At 44.6% G+C, this 22,648-nt stretch overlaps 1 protein-coding gene across 1 annotated transcript in view; it reads right to left on the bottom strand.

The window, feature by feature from the left end:
- Positions 1-22,648, bottom strand: part of LOC126175409 (juvenile hormone esterase-like) — a 114,103-nt gene that overhangs the window by 81,267 nt on the left and 10,188 nt on the right. The window contains exons 2-3 of the mRNA XM_049922204.1: positions 7,118-7,252; positions 3,162-3,438 (exon numbers count right to left, since the gene is read on the bottom strand). Coding sequence (XP_049778161.1) covers positions 3,162-3,438; positions 7,118-7,252 — 412 coding nt within the window. The remainder of the gene's footprint in view (positions 1-3,161; positions 3,439-7,117; positions 7,253-22,648) is intronic.

Below are 22,648 nucleotides of genomic sequence, written 5' to 3' on the forward strand. Positions count from 1 at the left end.
GGAGATATAATACTGCGTGAAGAGTTTGACAGAGCACTGAAAGACATAAGTCGAAACAAGGCCCCGGGAGTAGGCAACATTCCATTAGAACTACTGACAGCCTTGGGAGAGCCAGTCCTGACAAAACTCTATCATCTGGTGAGCAAGATATATGAGACAGGCGAAATACCCTCAGACTTCAAGAAGAATATAGTAATTCCAATTCCAAAGAAAGGAGGTGTTGACAGATGTGAAAATCACCGAACTATCAGTTTAATAAGTCACGGCTGCAAAATACTAACGTGAATTCTTTACAGACGAATGGAAAAATTGGTAGAAGCCGACCTCGGCGAAGATCAGTTTGGATTCCGCAAAAATGTTGGAACACGTGAGGCAATACTGACTCTACGACTTATCTTAGAAAATAGATTAAGGAAAGGCAAACCTACATTTCTAGCATTTGTAGACTTAGAGAAAACTTTTGGCAATGTTGACTGGAATACTCTAAAGGTGGCAGGGGTAAAATACCGGGAGCGAAAGGCTATTTACAATTTGTACAGAAACCAGATGGCAGTTATAAGAGTCGAGGGGGCATGAAAGGGAAGCATAGGTTGGGAAGGGAGTGAGACAGGGTTGTAGCCTGTCCCCGACGTTATTCAATCTGTATATTGACCAAGCAGTAAAGGAAACAAAAGAAAAATTCGGAGTTGGTATTAAAGTCCATGGAGAAGAAATAAAAACTTCGAGGTTCGCCGATGACATTGTAATTCTGTCAGAGACAGCAAAGGACTTGGAAGAGCAGTTGAACGGAATGGACAGTGTCTTGAAAGGAGGACATAAGATGAACATCAACAAAAGCAAAACGAGGGTCATGGAATGTAATCGAATTAAGTCGGGTGATGCTGAGGGAATTAGATTAGGAAATGAGACACTTAAAGTAGTAAAGGAGTTTTGCTATATGGGGAGTAAAATAGCTGATGATGGTCGAAGTAGAGATGATATAAAATGTAGACTGGCAATGGCAAGCAAAGCGTTTCTGAAGAAGAAAAATTTGTTGACATCGAGTATAGATTTAAGTGTCAGGAAGTCGTTTCTGAAAGCATTTGTGTGGAGTGTAGCCATGTATGGAAGTGAAACATGGACGATAAATAGTTTGGACAAGAAGAGAATAGAAGCTTTCGAAATGTGGTGCTACAGAAGAATGCTGAAGATTAGGTGGGTAGATCACGTAACTAATGAGGAAGTATTGAATAGAATTGGGGAGAAGAGAAGTTTGTGGCACAACTTGACAAGAAGAAGGACCGGTTGGTAGGATATGTTCTGAGGCATCAAGGGATCACTAATATAGCGTTGGAGGGCAGCGTGGAGGGTAAAAATCGTAGAGGGAGACCAAGAGATGAATACACCAAGCTGATTCAGAAGGATGTAGGTTGCAGTACGTACTGGAAGATGAAGAAGCTTGCACAGGATAGAGAAGCATGGAGAGCTGCATCAAACCAGTCTCAGGACTGAAGACAACAACAAACAATGTACTGTGAAGACTACCTACGATTATTTGCACTGAGTAGTTTAGGGCCTTTTTTGTGTTATATTACCTACAGTGTTGCAGACTTAATAATTTAACTTGTCACAAAGATATGTGGCTTTGTTACTAATTTGTTGGGGTGTTGTAGAACAGTTGTTGTCCTATCTTGTTTCCTGAGCCTGGGGCACAGCTGTGTGACAGAGGCAGGGAGAAATTGTCTTAGCTGTGTACTGCACCAGAAGCCGTTTTACGAACTCACGAACTCGGCCTACCGTCACAGTGGCAACTCGGCCTCCACTGCAGTAGTAACGAGGCCTTTACAAAAGTGGCGGCAAGGGCTTACAAAATCATAAAGGATAGCAAGTTTCACGTCAAGGTGCAAGAAAGACTCTTTGCCATTCTGCTACGTGCCATCACATTTCCAGCAATTCTCATCACCTCCTCACACCTATACGACTTTATATGCATTCGTTAAGAGTGGATACCTAGGTGAACGACCTGCACGGTTTGTAACTCCCAAGGAGATGGCCTTAGATCTTGACAGTGCGAACCTTTGTGATCACTATGGAGCGCCATTTTTCATTTGGTGTTCGTGGTGGAAGTTAATGGTTTGTTGAATGTCAGCGATGTCCATTTTGTGAGGTGTAATACATACGTCTCATTGAAGGTTGACCCCAGCACCTCCTGGACATTCACTTTTCTGTCGCCCTCCTGATGCACATCGTAACTGATTAGCAGCTAATATTTCTTCCTGTCGTAATTGCTAACACAACGCTTTCAAATGAGCCTTACTAAAGACTGAACTTGCGACTTCGCAATAAAGCGGTTCCCTGTTAGTTAAATTGAGTTCAATTAGAAGCCAAAATAGTATATCGAAGTTGAGAGCAAATAAACATTAAGATATGACTATCATTCTTATTTGTGTCAAAAATGGTGAGTTACAGAATTCAACGACAGTAACATATACGAGTATACGGACATTTTTGTGGACATAGACTATTTCAAAGTTAAATATTTTATATTTTTCAAACTTTGATAAAGTAGTCTAGTATCTTGTGTGTGTTGTAGGTCCTGCTCGACCTCCTCCAGAAGTACATCTGGGCTTGATATGACACACTACAGTGCCGCCGCGAGTGTCTTCAGCGTTTCTTCGTCCGGCCCTACACTTTAGTGTGAGTCCTCCCGTTGACTGCATGCGGTATTTTACAGCCAACCTTTGCTGTGCTCGACGGTCCCTGTCTACCAGTACATGAGGTCTGCCTCGCCTTGATTTAACTGTGGCTGTTTCTTCCCAGTTACGTTTCACAATCACGTCATCAACAGCGGACTTGGACAGCGTCCAAGGGTTGAAAAGTCCTTGATACATTTGTTACTCGGGAGAAACCCAACGATCAGCCGACGTCAGTGAGCTGCCCTACCAGGTCTTCTGTTACTGCTTCACAACTGAGAACAAAATACACCCCGCCTCCTTTTACACTGTGGGTCTCCCTCCCTTGCAATCTAACGGTCAATTCTGCGTTAAATAGGGGTTTACAGTTGGTTTTGGTCTGTGTGATGATACATTCTGTCATGATATGGTTGCGACCACATTTGTGTATCGTTAAGACTGAGAAAAGGCACTGAAAATGTGACCTACCATCAGAATAATAGTACATACCAAAGGCTCCCAGCCGGTAGTTTATGGTGACGAGTATGACACCGTAGGAGACGAGGAAGTCTGGCCCGTACTCGCGGTCCGAGCCCCCACCACGTACGAACCCCCCGCCATGCACCCAGAACATGACGGGCAGCTGCGCGCCCTCTTCTGGCACCCCCGGCACGTACACGTTCAGGTAGAGGCAGTCCTCTGTGCCGCTGCCGTCCTCTTGGACGCAGTCGCTGCCGTACTGGGTGGCGTTCCGCACTCCGTCCCAGCCTGCTGCTGGCTGCGGGGCCTGAGACAAAGGGAACAAAAATCGTACCGCGATAAACGATTGTACTAGGCGATTTATGGAACCTGCGTTATAATCTTAGAGACATTGTTTGAAATAGGAAGAATTGTGAATATTTTGTGGAACTATACCAGATGATAATGATTTCTTATACAGACATATCTTCGTTTTTTGAAATAAAATCATTTCATATCACAACATTATATTAAAATAAAAATCATTATCATATTATGGCTTTTTCTTCGAGAAACCGTAAAACAAAAGATATCTTGAGATCGACGAAAGACCAACCAGAATCACTACAGACTGCGGCAGTATACGAAATTAGGTGCCAGTATTACATGGGAGGCTGGTCGTGCAGTCAAAAGACGTTTAAAACAGCATCAACCACGTGTACGCCTCATAACACAACAGCCTCAATAACACAACAGTCAGCCGTAACGCAATGTGGTGAAACACGCAGTCAAGATACAGAGTTCGTAATTTTCGCCTTTCGGTTAAAGCATCGTATCAGTGGAAAGAGAAATTAGATCGCTAGCAGAAATTGTTAGACGTGCGAATCGTTTCGATTGTGACTACGTCCTTTGGTTCCCGGTGACTTGCCTGTCTGTCCTCAGTGCTGCGACGACCCACGATATGCCCTCCTGCCTGTAGTGCACCGGTAAACTCTTCAGCCCATCACAACAACGTTGATACATATCCACTGATGAACGTTCGTGGTGGTAAACATGGAAATAGTCTCCTTAAAAATCGAAAGCTTGACAGTGCGCCGCAGCTAGCAGCCTGTTCCCGGAAGAAAGCAAGAGGGCAAAAACGTCTGTCCCGAAGAGTCTGCATATGACGAACCCGTACCGAGGCCCAAGAACTTTTGTCATCATCTGATGTACTGCTTGTGTTCCATTACCTGAGATACCTCTATTACTAGGTCAAGCGAGAGACATTAATAAAAAAACTCTGAAATTTGGTGGATAAAAGCATATGGAATTGAAAAATAACGGCTTCTCACCACACAAATATTGTAATGTATTCAATGTGAGAAATTACATCGACGGTCTTGAGCCAGGTTTCTAAAGTTCCGTGTACGAGGGGTACAGCAAATGCGAAGTATATCTATGAGGTGGGCGTCCGTCAACCTTGACCGATATGTGTTCTTCGAAAAATTCATTTTCGAGAACGACTATTCGCATATATATGTCGAACCAAACATAGTGGCCAGATTGAGAGCTACTTTCTTACAATTTTCATATTTTTCTGAAACATGTTTACCCTAAAATTCTTCAGTGGATACAGTTTTATACATTTGCAAAGAAATATCTTCTTGCAAGTCGATTATCTCCACTTGAAGTGAAGACTTTGAAACGCTGAACAACTTAGGAGCCACATCAGTCCATTCTCCAGATGCATCAACTTCATAAGGAAATTTTAGGAATTGAGACAGCTTTCCAATTCCAGCAAAGTCTTGAAATCTTGTAACAAATTCGTCCCTTAGATCGGACAGAAATCTTACAAACACTGCAATGTCTTCTTCAGAGTTCTCTTTTTTATACTCAAGAATTGTTGGGAAATGAATAAATTCGTGCTTTGCAATATCTTTTTCAAAAATATCCAACTTACGACGAAAAGCAGACACACTTTGTATCAGATCACATATTAATTTCCCATTCCCTTGTAACTCTATGTTGAGCGCATTTAAATATTTCAGAATATCCTTCAGAAAAGCCACAGCTAGAATATTGCGCTTGTTTATTATGAACTCTAAGTGCTTCTTTGCTCCCTGCGTATCCAAGATTTGCAAGACGGAGGTTACTTCTTCCTTTATTAGCCAGAAACGTTCAACAACTTGACCTTTACTTAACCAACGACCATTGTTGTATTGCAATAAGTCAGAATATGCCCATCACATTCTGAAAGAAACTTTTGAACTTTCGGTGTTGAAGAGAAGACTGAGATCTTATAAAGCTAATCAAATGCACCAAGCTGTCCATTACTTCTTTCAGTGTAGCACTGAGTTTACCACAAAGGGCAGATTGATGAATTATACACTGATACGATATTAGACCTGGATTCTGATCCCTGATCTTCTTTACTACACCTTTTTCTTTGCCAATCATCGCTGGGGCGCCGTCAGTTGAAAGCGACACTATTTTATCATAACGAATGTTGGAATTATTAATAAACTCGTCAATACCTTAGAATAAAACTTCTCCTCCTGAATATCTTATTTTCAATGTCGAAAAATCTCACGAGAATAGATATTTGTTCATCATCTACAATGTCACATGATTCGTCAAGTGCAATGGCGTAGCACGGTGCTTTTTCCAAAAGTTCAAGCAGAGTGATTTTAATATCAGAAGCTAAAATTTCCGTTCTTCTTGTATTATTTCTTGCCGACATTGGAATGCTTTGAATTGCAGCGACAACATCCTTTTTTTCTCCAAAAAGTGCCGAGTATACTTCCAACATATACTCTTTCATTATTTCAGAATCTGGAAATGGTTTTTGGTGTTTACTAAGTGTCCAGTACACACGTAACGCTGCTTCTGCCGATTTTTCTTGCTCACTCATGCAGCGAACCAGCAATTTAGTGATTTTTTCGTAAGAAGTGATATATTCCTGTAATTTACATTTAAATTTTATCGTGATAAGTTTACAAAGCAGTTATACATATCACATTTATACATTATCTAATAGAATTATATAACCCGTAGTTTTTCTTTACGAGCCTCACTGCCAAGAGGGAAGTTTTTGTGGAATTGCTGATGAGTTGTTTCATAGCGTCGTTTTAAATAGCCACTTTTAATAATAGCGACGATTTTGTTACGTATTAAGCGAACTGGAACCGCATGAGGCCTATCAGGCAGCGTAAAACAATATTGTTCAGTCCATTCAGTCAGAAAACTCCTATTTTCAGTGTCCACTTTTCGCTTTTTAGGACCCATTATTAATGTAGGTATGTATGTACAAAAGGTTTTTCACACGACAAATTGTAAAACAAATGAATAATTGCTCTGCGGCCTGCTTGCGATTGACAAAACGAAGTAAAGACCGACCGCCCACTGTGCTCTCTTTGACTAAAACGACAGGTTCGGACTTGTTTAACAAATTAACGAATGAGCAGTGACTCGTGATGGGAGGCGCTACTCGCCGAGAAAAATAGAATGAAGTGGATCGACTCGACTAAATGATTTGCTAATATACTAGACTAAATTTTTGTTTTTCAGACACATTTAGTTACTAAATTGCTCAGTATTCGACTAAATTAGTAGCCTAGTCCGAACGAGGCGCCGGGATACTTAGTTGGACGTCGGACTGTATTTAAGAATATTTGACGGTCCGAAGTTCGACCTTCCGCGGTCCGTATACGGACCGCGGTTCGCCTGTTGCCGATCTCTGCTCTAGCCCGACCCTGCTGCCACTAGCAGCCAATATTATATGGTAGACGGTAAGTAGGACGTCTATTGTCATAAACGCCATTGACCATTTGCGACGACCTCGCACTCAATGCGTTCCTTGTTAATTCTCGACCGTACGTTGAAACATTATCTTCCTTCATTTCTCATTCATTCACACAGTACGTGCCTAGTGAACACGTTCATCATGAACTAAGCTGCAATCGCTCACCGACTAAGTGTCAGCCAGCACCAGGTTGTTACTTATCAGTGTCTGCTGGCAGCAAACTCACAGCGAAACGCAACGCTCCAAGCGGCGGCTCAGCGTACGGGATGCCAAGGAAGGCCGTGTACGTCGTGTTGTAGAGGCTGGTTTTTGTGGTTCCCAGCAGCGTGCCATCGGCCACGGTCACCAGTATGTCCTCAGCCTGTCGGGAAAGTACATATTTACTACAACTTACATAGGTGATTTACTAACAGCACCATGAACTATCTTCAATGATGTAATTTCGATATCTGAAAATAGGTTCTTGAGTATTATGTTCTCTGTACCTGTGCACCACTTCCTTCAGTTTTGTGTGGAAACTGCTACAGATCTCTATTATCAACAATAATCAAATAATATCTGTTGGGAGTACAAGGAATGACAAGTTCACTAACTCTGTAATACATAAGGTGACAATGATTTAAACCGACTTGCTTTTAGAGCGCACAGGACACTGAAACAAATATATTTCTCTAATGTCATATTTTCCTGTGATGACGTTTCAAGCCAGTAGATGGTGTTCCCTTTTGATGAAAATTAATCAAACCAATCAATTCTGGGATGTGGCATGGGACACTGAAAACATTTTTTCTGATGTGTTTTCTTGTCAGGCACCATTTTAAGAGGACATGAGATCTTACTTGTTGTAAAGTGCACTCTAGAGTGAGTATGAGACTAGTATCTACACTAGAGTGCGTGCTCTAAATATTTAAGGCAAAAGTGTTGGTTACAGAATAAAGTTATATGCTAATTAGTATGAACTAGTGCGGGTACATGTGAAGCACACACTAGCTAAGGTATGCAAGGGTGTGAACTTAGTGAAGCTCACACTTTTCAGACTATACACAAATGTAAGTACGATAATATCAGAAAAAGAATAGTGACTGGGTTTTAGTGTCTACGATAATGTGATTACACTAATGTGCATGCGCTAGCGTAAGTACAGAACTAGTATCTACATTAGTGTGTGCACTCTCGCGTAAGTACGAGACAGAGACTTCTTCAATGTGCGCGCTCTAACGTGAGTGCGAGACTAGTTTCTACATTAGAGTACGCACATTATAGCAAGTGCCAACGTTTAGTGCAGAAGTTTTGGTTACAGAAAAAGATACAAAAACTTGGTGCAATAATTTTGGTTACAGAAAAATCGTTAACGTTTTACACGAAAATTAAAAGCTGCCCTCCACATCTGCAGGGCGGCTTTCAACATTTAGTGCAAAACTTTTGATTACAGAAAAAGATGCCAACATTTAGTGCAAAAATTTTGGTTACAGTGTAGTGACTGCTTTTTTGTGCGGGTATAAGACAGCAACTACCTTAACACGCACATGCTAGCGTGACTAACATAGCGTGAGAGTGCATTAGGGTGCGCCCTCTAGAGTCGGCACGAAACTAGTAGCACATTCTAGTGACCACAATAGAGTGTGTACTATACTACTTTAACGTACACACTCTAGCGTAAGTACAAAGTAGCAACCACTCTAACGTGTGCACCCTAGCGTGACTACATTAGAGTCCTCCTCTAGTGCAAGTACATTAGTGATCACACTAGTGTGCTGACGCTATTGTGAGTACAGAATAGTAAGTAGCGTTGTGTGACCAGATTTGCCTGCTCACTCTAGTGTAGTTACGCTAGTGTGAGTGCAGAACTAATGACCACACTAGGGTATGCATGCTAGTGTGAGCACTCTAGTGCAAGCACAGAATAGTAATTACTTTAACGTGAACACGCTAGTGTGAATAGTGCAAGTACAGAATAATAACTACTTTAACGTGCATACGCTAGCGTGACCACGTTAGAGTGAGTACTCTAGTCCAAGTACATGATGGTAACTACTTTAACGTGCGTACGCTAGAGTGATTACTCTGGTGCAAGTACAGAATAGTAACTACTTTAACATGCGTATGCTGAAGCGAGTGCTCTAGTGCAAGTACAGAATAGTAATTACTCTAAGGTGCAAGTACAGAACAGTAACTACTTTAATGTGCATACGCTAAAGTGCATACGCTAGCGTGAATACAATACTAGTATGCGCTAAAGTGCGCACATTAGAGTAACTACTTTACCGTGTGCACAATAGCCTCCAAAAGTTGTAGGCTCCCACTTTTTTGTGGCTACTTTTTTGGGAATGCAGAAGAAAGTGTACAAAAAAGTAAAAGCTTTGTTATGATTGCTATTAATTTTATCACAAAGAGACTTGACTCTTCGTGACTATATTGGCGTTAAAAATAAAGCATTAGTGCAAGTACAGAATAGTAACTACTTTACCATGTGCACACTAGTGCGAGTATGAGACTAGTAATTACTTTAGCGTGGGTACACTAGTGCAAGTAATTAATAGTAACTATTTTACTGTGTGTACACTAGCGTGATCACATTAGAGTGCACACATTAACGTGACTATAAAATAATAGTAACTAGTGCACACTAGTGCGAGTACAAGATTGGTGTTCACTGTAGCGCGTGCACACTAATGTGGCAGTTGGTTAGAAGTGCCTCCCCCTCAGCAATGTTACAGAATAATACACTACTAAATATCTTGCCTTGCTGTGTCTGCCACATCATATATTATGTGTATGTCTCTATTTTTTAGCCTGTTTTTACAGTGTTTCGCTCTCTAACACAGTGTGTCTCCTTATTAGGAACGTCTTAATCCTTTGGCCATTTCTCTACCATGCCCACAGGGAGAGGTCTTCTTTTCTAAGTTCAAAAAGATTGTTTCCATATGTGGGTCGCTACAGAGCTGCAAACCATGCTGGATGTTTACCCTTTTGTATCTAGTAAGCCACATACTAATAGTGAGAAGGTGGGGCTTGGACTACACCACAAGCCAAAGTGGCTGACTGTTACCCAGGCACAGTAAATTTGTCTGACCTGGCTGGCTCATGTTAATGCCAAGACTGTCACTTAAGATGTTGGTGAGGCGTTTGTGCTTCGTGCTAGTTGTTCATGAAGGGCTTGAGGCATCCTAGAGGCATGCATTGAATTTTTAGGCTTTATTTTGGCTGGTTCAAAGCTTCTCTGTTTCTAAGGTACTTATTATCGTAAGAATAGTAAGACTGTTAATTTATCTCACGAGTAAGCTGTTTTTTTATGTGCTTGAAATTGTAGTGTTTACTTCGTAAACAGTCGACCACTGGTTTGCGCACAAGTGATTCCAGATAAAATGAACTTGCCACCCCTTTTAAACTTCTGCCCTTCTCATATATCGTGATTCAGTTACTGATGTGTTATTCACAGTCAGAAAAAATCTTGTTGGACTTCAATATTGTGGGATTTCCTCCTCAACGAACTCACATCAGAATTGGTTATTACAAATATAACAGAGGGGAGACGTTTATATTGTTATAACGCCTTTTATGAGTGCTTTGATTCCATATGTGTCTCTGGATACTCCTGAGAGCAGCATTTTTCTACATCACGCTTACAATATTTTTTCGCATACTTCACTGTGGATAGGAATTTTTTTCTCAACTTCAGTCGTTTCAATTTGCACAGATGGAAAAAGAATATATTTTCAAGTGAAATCACTAAATTTTGTATGTAATTTGAACCAATTTTATACTAATAAGTAGCTGGAGACAAAGAATTTTCAGCATGATGATTTATAACGAAGATGTTAAGCTTTGGCCATAAATGAAAATTGCATTTATCACAGTGCAGCACTTAATTTGTTGTGGTACTTGTGTTGACCTTTTATTTCAGTTCCTTGTATTGCGAATATTTTATTAGTGTTTGCTTTACTGACCACCATTTACATTATCATCCCTCTTTATACGTTCATTGTAGTGGAGTTGTGTGTTGAACAGCAATGTGATGTGCTCCTGCTGTTCATCAGGTCGCATATCCCCTTAATTGATAACTCTGCTAATGGCAGTCGTTCAGCTTGCATACAAGCAAATATATTACAGACACTCTTGCATCTCCCTCCATTATGTTGATTTACACGTCCAGCAGCCCTAAAGATAGCTTACCTTACTTTCTCGGATGGCATAACATTCCTTATATTTTTGCCCCTACAATGTACATCACATTTTCTGTACAAATGTTTGTACCTGGCTGACTTAGGTGCAACAGAAATCTGCTTCAAAACCCAGTACTTATCGTCGATAGAGACTGGATAACGGCTTCTGAGAACTGAGAAACGTGTTTGGACTGCGCTGTTTCACATGGAAATAACTGGAAATACCAGAACTACATAGTAACTGTAGAACTGACCAACTCTGCTTCTTCTCTCCTGTTCTTGCTTCCAATGTGGGTACTGCAAGTGAAGTTGTGACTACAGGTCTACATGAAATTCAATTTAATAGAAACCATCACCCCTAAAAATTAAAAATATAATCATGTAGTAAGTATTTTTTTTTCTTGTGGACTCTTGTGAAGAGAGGTAACTGGAATTACAAAGCCTGCACATACAGTGCAATTGAAATATATCAGCTCTTCATGTGTTATGTAGATAGAAATTACCTGACATTTCACACTTCCCATGAGATATTGTATTTCCTGTGTAAGGTACTATGATAAAGGGTGTTTAAAAGGTTTCTAAACTACCTTCTTATGGAGTGCAGATGCCTCTGCAAGACACTAACATATATGTACTGCTGACCAAGTTGAATGAAGTAACCGACATGATGACTTACCTGCAAGAGTCAAGTACGTATTTGTTCATTAGTATATACACTGTTGCCAGCTCCATCATGCTTATTGTGTCGTGCCAATGTGGCCATTCTACACCATGTCACCAGACACTGTATTAACATCAACGGACGTTCCTCATAGGAATGCAGTACAGGAACAGTAACTGTGTGTGGATAGTGTGTGAATCTTACTCTGAAAACTGCACGTACATATACAATAATCTGTTAACTGGCTTAAATCTAGTGAATTCTTGTAGACTCTTTGAGTAAAGTCTCGATTCTAATCGTCTCTGCAACACCACTTTCATGTCACCTGCTTCTTCCTCACCACACAATGTATTTCAACATTCGCACTCTACCATGCAACAACCAACTATGCATGAACACTCGGCAGCCATCTTGCCTCACGCACTTAACGGAGATAGTGCTACCACTGGTAAACAGAGACGTTCAGGTGGCGTTCAGCTCAAACTACCACTCTTCGACGCCAAGAATCTGAGCTTGTAGTTCAAGATCATCGAGTATATTTTTTAGACAAATAGAATTTTCAATGACTAGTTGAAGTATATGCATCTGGTCAGCCACCTGGTGGGCAACTCAGAACTAGTTGCCTCAAGTGGGAATAGTAACATCAAGAGGTCATGTTCGAGATCAAACTGAGTGATAATTCACTGTCACAATTCTGGCCGTGCCTCCGCATCTCAGCGGATCCAGTTTTTGCATAAGATGCTATGTTGTGAGCTCTGTTGTTAATCAGCCTACCGACAGACCTACAGCTCGGCATGATTACGAGTGAGTCAGAGCCAGAGAGGTGGCGCTTAGTTATGGCTGATAGAATGTTCAGTGTCATTCGCCATAGGCAAAAAGTAACAGCACCTCAAGATTCGATTCAACGTTACTCACGGCGGGCTCCCCTCCCCCTGTTGCACAACTACAACCAACTGGACACAGAGGGCCATGATTACAGCAGAAAGACTCCTCGTTGCCTGCACAGCATACACACCAGTGCCCTAAGTTACACTTGGAAACAGTGTCAAGCATCTCAACTGGCTTCAAGTACTAATTCTTGCTGGTGTCATATGCAATTTGGTGATGCTGCACGCAAGTGTTGGTACTCTGGGTGGGACCCGAACTCTATGACTATGTCGCAATAGGTGCTCCAGTCCGTGACGCTTCACCATATCACCTCTAACCCACCAGAATATCTGACATACAAACGCTCACCTCTGCAGTTGCTTACGGATGTCTCTTATAGTGGACAAAGCGTCAAACCAATATCTATTAATAGACACAACTTCAACAAAAGTGTACATGGCACTATCGCAACAACATGCACTTGTCGGACACTCTCCAGTGTCCATGGACCCTCCAAGTTACAGATATGTTAGAACCAGTGATTGGAATCGACTTTTTACTACGTCACCAGCTCTCCACCAACATCTTACGTACCATGTTCATTTACCACTCTCAGGTGAAGGAGTGCAAGCTGTCTCCACCTCCTCTATACCACCAAACCTTGTGCTTGTTGTGATGCCCCTCAATCGCACCATCCAGAACATTCTCGGTGCATGTGCCAAACTTTCAGATGATATTTTCCGCACCTATTGACAGTACACCACATACAATGAACAGACACAACCACTCTGCACGGAAAACGGCGAGCTTTGACATCATATTACTAACACTGTAGCGGCCACAGCAGCAGCACATGAGCAGCTCTGTATGGCAAACGAAAACTGATGGATACGGTCCCAGCCCCACCTGCCTCACAGAGGCACGTCCCACCTCCAGTGCACTCCATACCCACACAGTCTCTGATGGCCGCCAAGAACCACCACAAAGGCAGTAATCGCAGTGAGCAGACTGTGTTAGCAGTGCTCCCGACCCCTGTGCACATGTGTCTGTGCTGCTCTTCATGAAACCATGCCTCACATAATAGCTATGGATGGACCCCATCATATACATACAGCAGTGGTCCGCCGCTCGTGGTCTCGCGGTAGCGTTCTCGCTTCCCGAGCACGGGGTCCCGGGTTCGATTCCCGGCGGGGTCAGGGATTTTCACCTGCCTCGGGATGACTGGATGTTTGTGTTGTCCTCATCATTTCATCATCATCCAGGAAAATGGCGAAATTGGACTGAGCACAGATTGGGTAATTGTACGGGCGCTGATAACCACGCAGTTGAGCGCCCCACAAACCAAACATCATCATCATCATATACCTACAGTTAGCTCCAGCAGACCTGTCACTAGCTAAGGCCGCAGTTAATGAACTCTTTTAAAGCAGGAATTTTTCTCCCTTGAGATAGTCCCTGGGCCTTGGACTTCCAGAATCAAGCTTTTTCCTAAGAAAGATGGCTCTACCAGATAACGGAGCGATTACAGGTTCACCAGTTCTCGAATAGTACATGACACCTACCCCATTCCTAACATTTATGACTTTACGCATGTCTTCACAGGCAGAACGATTTTCAGCATAAACGACTGCAAGTGTACCTACCTGCAAAAACCCATGCCCCTTGTTGACATCCAAACGACTGCCACTAAAACTTCTGTTGGAATTTTGAATATCTCTTTATGCTGTAGCGGTCTCCTATTCCACTTCGCCTTCTGCTATACGTATCTTGGAAACATATTCATCTTCTCGCATTTCGTGGATGAACACTCATGACACCTTCAACAAGCTCTAGCCATGTTGCAGGAGGATGGAGCAGCCATTAACGATGCAAAATCAAAACTTCAGCAGATGAAAGTTGGTAATTATACACTACTGGCCATTAATATTGCTACAGCACGAAGATGACGTGCTACAGACGCGAAATTTAACCGACAGGAAGAAGAGGCTGTGATTTGCAAATGTTTAGCTTTTCACAGCATTCACACAAAGTGTGGCGACACCTACAACGTCCCCCCAGGGGCTCAGCATTCATTTGCTGAGTACGGGCTTGGCGACCCCGGGGTCCTGAGCTGGGGACTGGTCAGCGCCGCCAGTCTCCTGTCACCGTAACCCCCCGGACATGCTTCAGCGACCACCGCATGGCGCGGCGGTGGAATGTTGTGTGCTGCGGGGAATGGTAATCTTGGCTTGACCGCCTGGATTGCGAGGAAGGTAAACCTCTATAAAAACCCCTCAATCTTACGGTGTGCTGCGCGCCTATAAGATGCATGGCTGTCGGGGTGGAACAGTCGCAAGCGGGCAACCTCTGGGGCACCTGCCCAGGTGTATAAGGCTTACCTAGGCACGCGGGGCTCTGTCTAGGTGGACTTCTAGTTCCCTAGCTGCTCGTGGGACCGAGATGGAACCCTCGAACTTTTATTCTTCTCCTGCCAGCGGAAAGGGTGGACCGCTGGTGGGTTCTAACACCCAATCCAACAAGAGGGCTCGTGTAGCCAGTCCTCCTGATTCAGGTATGAGTAAAAGAACGCATGCTGCTTCGCAGAATGTGTTTTTCATAATTAAAAGAAAAGATGGGAGTTTTGAAAAAGTTTCACTATTTTATATACAGAAGGGCTTAGAAGGTATTGCTGGCACATTAAAATCTGTAAAGCGCTTGCGAAATGGCACCTTGTTGGTTGAAACATGTAGCATCCAGCAAGTCCAGAACCTTCAGAAGTCACAATTTCTTGGGGAGTTTGCGATAGAGACTGAATTTCACAACACCTTGAACTACAGCAAGGGTGTTGTGACTTGCAGAGATCTCGTTGACATTCCCCAAGACGAACTGAAGGCTGAATGGTCCCGGGAAGGAATTGTCGACGTGCAACACATTATTAAACGGGTGGATGGTGCTCTCATAAAGACTGACTCATTTGTCCTTACATTTAACAGCACCAAATTGCCAGAGCATGTGAAGGCAGGTTTCCTACGTCTCAGTGTACGGCCTTATTACCCCAACCCCATGCTGTGTTTTAAATACCAACACTTTGGACACACTACTCTCGGCTGTAGAGGGGAAGCCACTTGCGGGAATTGTGGTAAAGCCGCCGATGAGGGAGTTGGTTGCTCCTCTCCTCCCAAGTGTGTCAACTGCTCTGGGGATCACCCTGTGTGGAGTAGGGAATGCAGAGTTTTCCTTGAGGAACGGAAGATCCAGGAACTAAAAACTACAAAACGCATCCCGTATGGTGAGGCGAAGAAAATTTACAAGTCCATGCAGCCGCCCAAGTTCGCTGCTTCCTTTTCTTCCGTTCTCAAACAACCAGTCTTGAAAACCGATGCCGCTACACAAACGGAGGTTGCTACTGTCAGCACTAGCACCTGTGTTTGTCAATGTACATGTGCTGCTGCCGTTCCTGTGAAGCCTGCTGCTCTCCCCCGGTCTTCTGATCAGGCCGTGGTAGCTGACATCATGGAACTTCCTGCCCCTTCCCGGGTCCAGTCTTGTGCACTGCCCAGCGCTGCTACACCCCCTACTGCTTTTGAGGTTTTGGCTCCAATGACACCTCAGGCCAGAACATCGAAGCCAAAGACAAAGGTGAAGACTCGCCCACTAAAGGAGACTGCAGTTATACAGTCTCCTGATGGGGATGTCATTCTCTCTGACGTCTCTCTCGACTCCTCTTCTGAGGCGATGGAGGTTGATGTCAGACTGGGGCAATCATCTCGCCCCAAAACTGAGCCTCCACCTGTTGTGGGCTCTCCTCCCCGACAGAAAGTGAGAATGAAGGTACTCCCACCCTGATAGATGGCTCCCATTATACAGTGGAACATGAATGGATTCCGGGCACATGTGGAGGAACTGAACCTCCTAGCACGGCAACGCCCCCTGTGCTTGTGTTTACAGGAAACGCATTTAAAACCATCTGATGCTCCTGTACTAAGTGGCTATACGTCATATCGCAAAGATGACCTGACTGGAGAAAGGGTCAAAGGCGGAGTCGCTGTGTTTGTCAATAATGACCACCACTCCTCTGCTCTCCCCCTGGATACTGACCTGCAAGCAGTTGCAGTTGAAATTCATTCACCTCGGGGGCTTACCGTTTGCTCCCTTTATTTACCCCATTTGGATGCAATGACCTTAGACGCTCTCACAGATCTTATCGACCAACTCCCACGCCCATTTCTCCTCCTGGGAGACTTCAATGCCCATCATGTCCTGTGGGGCTCCACTTCTCTTTGCGCTCGAGGTCGAATTTTGGAGAGCCTCCTAAAATCTCAAGCGTTGTGCATCCTCAACACAGGTACTCCGACTCATTTCTCTACTGCTACAGGGTCATTCTCAGCCATTAACCTATCTTTCTGCTCTCCAACCCTCACCGACTCTGCACACTGGGAGTTCATTGACGACCTTCATTCCAGCGATCACTTCCCTATCCGCATTCACCTCCTGGATGGTGCATTGCTGGAGCAGCGGCCACCATCGTGGATGATTGGCAGGGCTAACTGGCCACTGTTCACTCGGTTGGCTGTCTTTGACCGCCACAATAACGCACAGGAATGGGTGGATCACATCACGCTTGTGGTCCATCATGCTGCTGACCTGTCCATACCACAGTCTTCTGGCACTCTTAAGCGGCGCCTTGTGCCTTGGTGGACAGAAGAGTGCCGTTCAGCCAACCGGGACAGGCGTGCGGCTCTTCGCCGATTTAAATGCCGCCCAACAGCGGTCAATCTTACCGCCTTTCGAATCGCGAGAGCCAGGGCACGCCGTGTCGTTAAAGAGAGCGAGAAAAGGTCATGGCAGGAGTTCCTGGACTCCATCAACCGTTCCACTTGTTCCACAAAAGTATGGGAAGCCATCCGGAGGATTTCCGGTAAACATAGCCGTTTACCAATAGCTGCTGTCCTGAACCAGGGATGCCTCCAAACGACACCCAGAGCCATTGCTCAGACGCTGGCTGAGCATTTGCACAAAGTACTGCCACTGCAAATCAAGATCCAGCGTTTCGTCGCTACCGTGTGACTGTCTAAAGAGCGACCTTGGACTTTCGGTCGAACAGTTCTGAGGCCTACAATTCCCATTTCTAGGTGTGGGAACTTGAATCGGCACTTACTGAGACTTCTGACACTGCACTAGGTTACGACCGCATCAGGTACTCCATGCTTCGACATCTGCCAGCGGCGTCAAAAGAAATCCTCCTCGAATGTTTTAATCTTATATGGCAGACAGGAGTGTTCCCCACCTCGTGGAGGGAGGCAATCCTCATCCCTCTCCTCAAACCAGGAAAGGACCGCACATGTCCCGGTAGCTATCGTAGTATCGTCTTGACAAGCTGTGTCGGAAAGACTCTGGAACGGATGGTAAGCCGGCGTCTGGTCTGGCTGTTAGAGACCAGACAGCTCCTTAGCCGCTTTCAGTGTGGATTCAGAAAATTTCGGTCCACGGTCGACAACCTGACCCTCCTAGAGGCGGCTATTCAGCAGGATTTCCTCCGTCAGCATCACTGTATCGGTATCTTCTTTGAAATCAGACATTGTATTCTTGCACAGCTGCATCAATGGGGCTTTCGTGGCCGCCTCCCCATTTTCATTTGGTCTTTCCTGTCTCAGCGGTTTTTTCGGACCCGCGTTGGTAACACACAGTCTGATCGCTTTGAGCAAGAGAACGGTGTCCCCAAGGGCAATGTTTTAAGCGTTACCCTCTTTGCCATAGCCATCAACAGTATAACGTCTACAGCGAGGAGTCCAGTACAGTGCTCCTTATTTGTGGACGACTTTGCTGTTTTCTGTTCCTCCTCCAGTGTTGCAACCGTGAGCCGTCAGTTGCAGCTAACAGTGCGGGGGTTAGAGGAGTGGGCTGCAAAGACGGGTTTTCGGTTTTCTGCCGATAAGTGTGTTTGTGTTCATTTTAATAGTTCTCGTCGTCTTTTTACTTTGCCTGCCTTCCATCTGGGGGATACTGTCCTACATTTTAGAGACACAGTGCGGTTTCTGGGCCTAATTTTTGACTCCAGGTTGTCATGGCTGCCACACCTACGTGACTTGAAAGCCAGAACGCTGAAAGCACTGAACATCCTCAAGTGCCTCAGCCACAGGGCTTGGGGCGCGGACAGGGCGCGTCTCCTTCAGTTTTATGGAGCTTTTGTGGGTTCACGGCTGGACTATGGATGCACAGTATATGGGTCAGCGAGGCCATCTTATTTGCGGATCCTTGACGCTGTTCACCATGCTGGGATTCGACTAGCCACGGGTGCTTATCGGACCAGTCCCGTACCCAGCCTCTGTGCTGAGTCTGGCGAACCGCCACTTACCATCCGGCGGGAGCTCCTGCTGGTGCGCCAGGCTTGTAAGTTTCCCTAGAGTCCCTCGGTGTGGAGTCTGTACAACCCCAAATCCAAGGTTTTGACCGCCTGCCACCCTGGTTACTGAAGAGGCCCGGAGTGATTTTAGATTTATTGCAGTACAAGAGAGATTGCACTCCTGCCACCGTTTTTAATGCAGCATTTTCTGCCATTTTATCTGAGCACCACGACTATGTAGCTGTTTTTACGGATGGGTCGAAACAAGGGGATTCTGTTGGTTGCTCAGTTGTTTTTCCGGATCATGTCCTCAAAGTCCGACTGCCTCAGACTTTTACTGTCTTTGATGCAGAATTGTTTGCGATCTTGCGGGCACTGGAGCACATGAGACATTCTTCCTCTCCTAAATTTCTTGTCTGTTCCGATTCACTCAGTGCCCTTCACTCATTGCAACGTTTGTATCCGGCAGACAAAATTGTCCAGACTATCCAGGATGCCCTCCTCCTACTACAGCGACTGGGGAAGGTTGTAGCTTTCTGCTGGGTTCCGGGGCATGTCGGCATTGCTGGGAATGAAAGGACAGATCTCGCAGCCAAGGAGGCATGTCTCGCCCCACAAGTATCTCAGTGTGCTATCCCCTTGCACGCACTCACCTCGCTGTTGAGCTCACGGGTCATGCGTCGGTGGGAGGATGAGTGGCTGGAAGTGACTGACAATAAGCTCCGTATAGTCAAGCCCACAACGCGTGTGTGGTGTACTTCTTTTCAGCCCCATCGACGGGACGAGGTTCTCCTCACTCGGCTTTGAATAGTCCACAGCTCTATGACGCATGGCTTCCTGCTCCGGCGAGAGGACCCTCCAATGTGTGGTGCTTGCGGCGTCCAGGTCACTGTGCGCCACGTTTTATTGGATTGCGTTTTATTTTCTGACCAGCGGGTCGCGGCTGACTTGCCAGCGGACCTGCCGTCTCTTTTAGGCAACACTCGGACGAATGTGGCTAAAGTTTTAAAGTTCTGTGCCCTGTCAAATGTTTTTACAAAGATTTTAGGGAGAGGATTTTAATTTGCTCACTGTGTGACAAGCTCGCCCATATTTTATGTAAGTGGCCAGCCAATAACAATTTCCTGTGACATTCTTGTTGCTATGTTTCCCATTTCCTTAGGCTTTACATTCTTATGTAGCATTATCCTTCTTTTCCTGCTTTCTTTGAGTGTGTGCTTTAGTTCTATTAGGTCTGTCCACATTCGTTCCTTTTAATGTGTGTCAGGGCGCTGATGACCTCGATGTTGAGCGCCCATAAGCCCCAACACATCACCACCACCACCACCTATAACGTGATGACATGACGAAAGTTTCCAATCAATTTCTCATACAAACAGCAGTTGACCGGCGTTGCTTGGTGAAACGTTGTTGTGATGCCTCGTGTAAGGAGGAGAAATGCGTACCATCACGTTTCCGACTTTGATATAGATCGCCTTTCACGATTGCGGTTTATCGTACCACGACATTGCTGCTCGCGTTGGTCGAGATCCAATGACTGTTAGCAGAATATGGAATCGGTGGGTTCAGGAGGGTAATACGGAACCCCGCGCTGGATCCCAACGGCCTCGTATCACTAGCAGTCGAGATGACAGGCATGTTAACTGCATGGCTGTAACGGATCGTGCAGCCACGTCTAGATCCCTGAGTCAACAGATGGGGACGTTTGCAAGACAACAACCATCTGCACGAACAGTTCGACGACGTTTGCAGCAGCATGGACTATCAGTTCGGAGACCATGGCTGCGGTTACCCTTGACGCTGCATCACAGGAGCGCCTGCAATGGTGTACTCAACGACGAATCTGGGTGCACGAATAGCAAAACGTCATTTTTTAGGATGAATGCAGGTTGTGTTTACAGCATCATGATGGTCGCATCTGTGTTCGGCGACGTTGCGGTGAACGCACCTTGGAAGCGTGTATTCGTCATCGCCATACCGGCGTATCACCCGGTGTGATGGTATGGGGTCACCTCTTGTTCGCATTGACGTCACTTTGAACAGTGGATGTTACATTTCAGATGTTTTACGACCCGTGGCTCTACCATTCATTCGATCCCTGCGAAACCCTACATTTCAGCAGGATAATGGACAACCGCATGTTGCAGGTCCTGTACGGGCCTTTCTGGATACAGAAAATGTTCGACTCCTGCTCTGGCCAGCACATTCTCTAGATCTCTCACCAATTGAAAACGTCTGGTCAATGGTGGCCGAGCAACTGGCTCGCACAATACGCCAGTCACTGCTCTTGATAAACTGTGGTATCGTGTAGAAGCTGCTTGGGCAGCTCTGTACACGCCATCCAAGCTCTGACTCAATGCCCAGGCGTATCAAGTGCGTTATTGCGGCTAGAGGTGGTTGTTCTGGGTACTGATTTCTCAGGATCTATGCACCCAAATTGCGTGAAAATGTAATCACACGTCAGTTCTAGTATAATATATTTGTCCAATGAATACCCGTTTATCATCTGCATTTCTTCTTGGTGTAGCAATTTTAATGGCCAGTAGTGTACATATGCTACTGGTGCAAGACCTTCCTCGCCCATTCTCCGCAAGAAACTGTCCAGTCAGGCCCTCTGCAGACAATAAACACGTCATGGCTGGTCATGTGTACCTCCACCACTGCAAACAGCGAGGCTGCCTGGAGCTACTGCTCCTGTCGACGCAGACTGGTCGTCACACCTCACAGTTCGCTACAATCCTGGTGCGGAGCGCTGTGGAGAAATGCGTCCTAGAGGGACTGAAAATCTTTGGTGTGAGCGGTGTGGAAGTCCTATGGGACAGTGCAAAGCGACTTCAGCGATAGACGAGGTTCTCTATACTAATACTCAGTTTAATAAAGAGTATTCTCGTGAAGTGGGTGTGTCGTCTCTCTTGGTGACTTACTACCACCGTAATATCCCACTTCCCGCGATTAAACTAGCCAGTGTAATATACTATTACGGCTTTTTCAGAGAATTGTGTGTACTGTTAGCAGAGACATGGGGAAAGGTTTGCCTTTTTTTTACGATTCTCGATGGTACACCCTACATACAAAAGATTGTGCCTGTATAAAAGCGAAATGTTGGTGTTAGTGCCTACTTGGCAGTAACTATGTACCTGTGATACACTTAACGACGTTTATCTGATAGGAATTGTCTTACTCGCGTTCTTCGTTTTATCAACTTGACCAACCTGTCTCAGGAGATTTGATTATGCTGTTTTTTTAATCCTATGCCTGTCAATCTGTCTTTTATTGTGTTTTCCCGTTTAGTTGCTGGTTTAATCTTGTGCCTCGCGGTGCATTCCTAACGTAGTCTGGGCGCTAATGACCATTGAAGTTGTGCACCCTAAATCCACAAAAAAAAAGTGAATTGTCTTTTGCTGGTGCAATATCTATCTCTTGTGTAAAGTTGTCTACTTATAAATGTTTAAGGTGAATTTTTCCTAATAAAAGTAATAACATTGCGTACCATAGGCACTTTTTGATCAGTGAATCTTCATGTTACACATGTTAATATACCCACAGATCTAAATTTGCTAGTAAGTTATGGGGTTTCAAGTAATGAATACTGTTGTTCAGTCGCTACTGCCTATTATCACTTTGCTTACACTTTATGGGTGAGACATATGATATCTGGCAGTGTCTATACTCTGTCTACGTAACATGCAGTAACAAAAGTCCAATCTGTGATAGTATATCAGAAATACTCCTTACAGTTTTTAG

Source organism: Schistocerca cancellata, chromosome 3 (assembly GCF_023864275.1).
Source record: "Schistocerca cancellata isolate TAMUIC-IGC-003103 chromosome 3, iqSchCanc2.1, whole genome shotgun sequence".
Classification (NCBI taxonomy): Eukaryota; Metazoa; Arthropoda; class Insecta; order Orthoptera; family Acrididae; genus Schistocerca; species Schistocerca cancellata.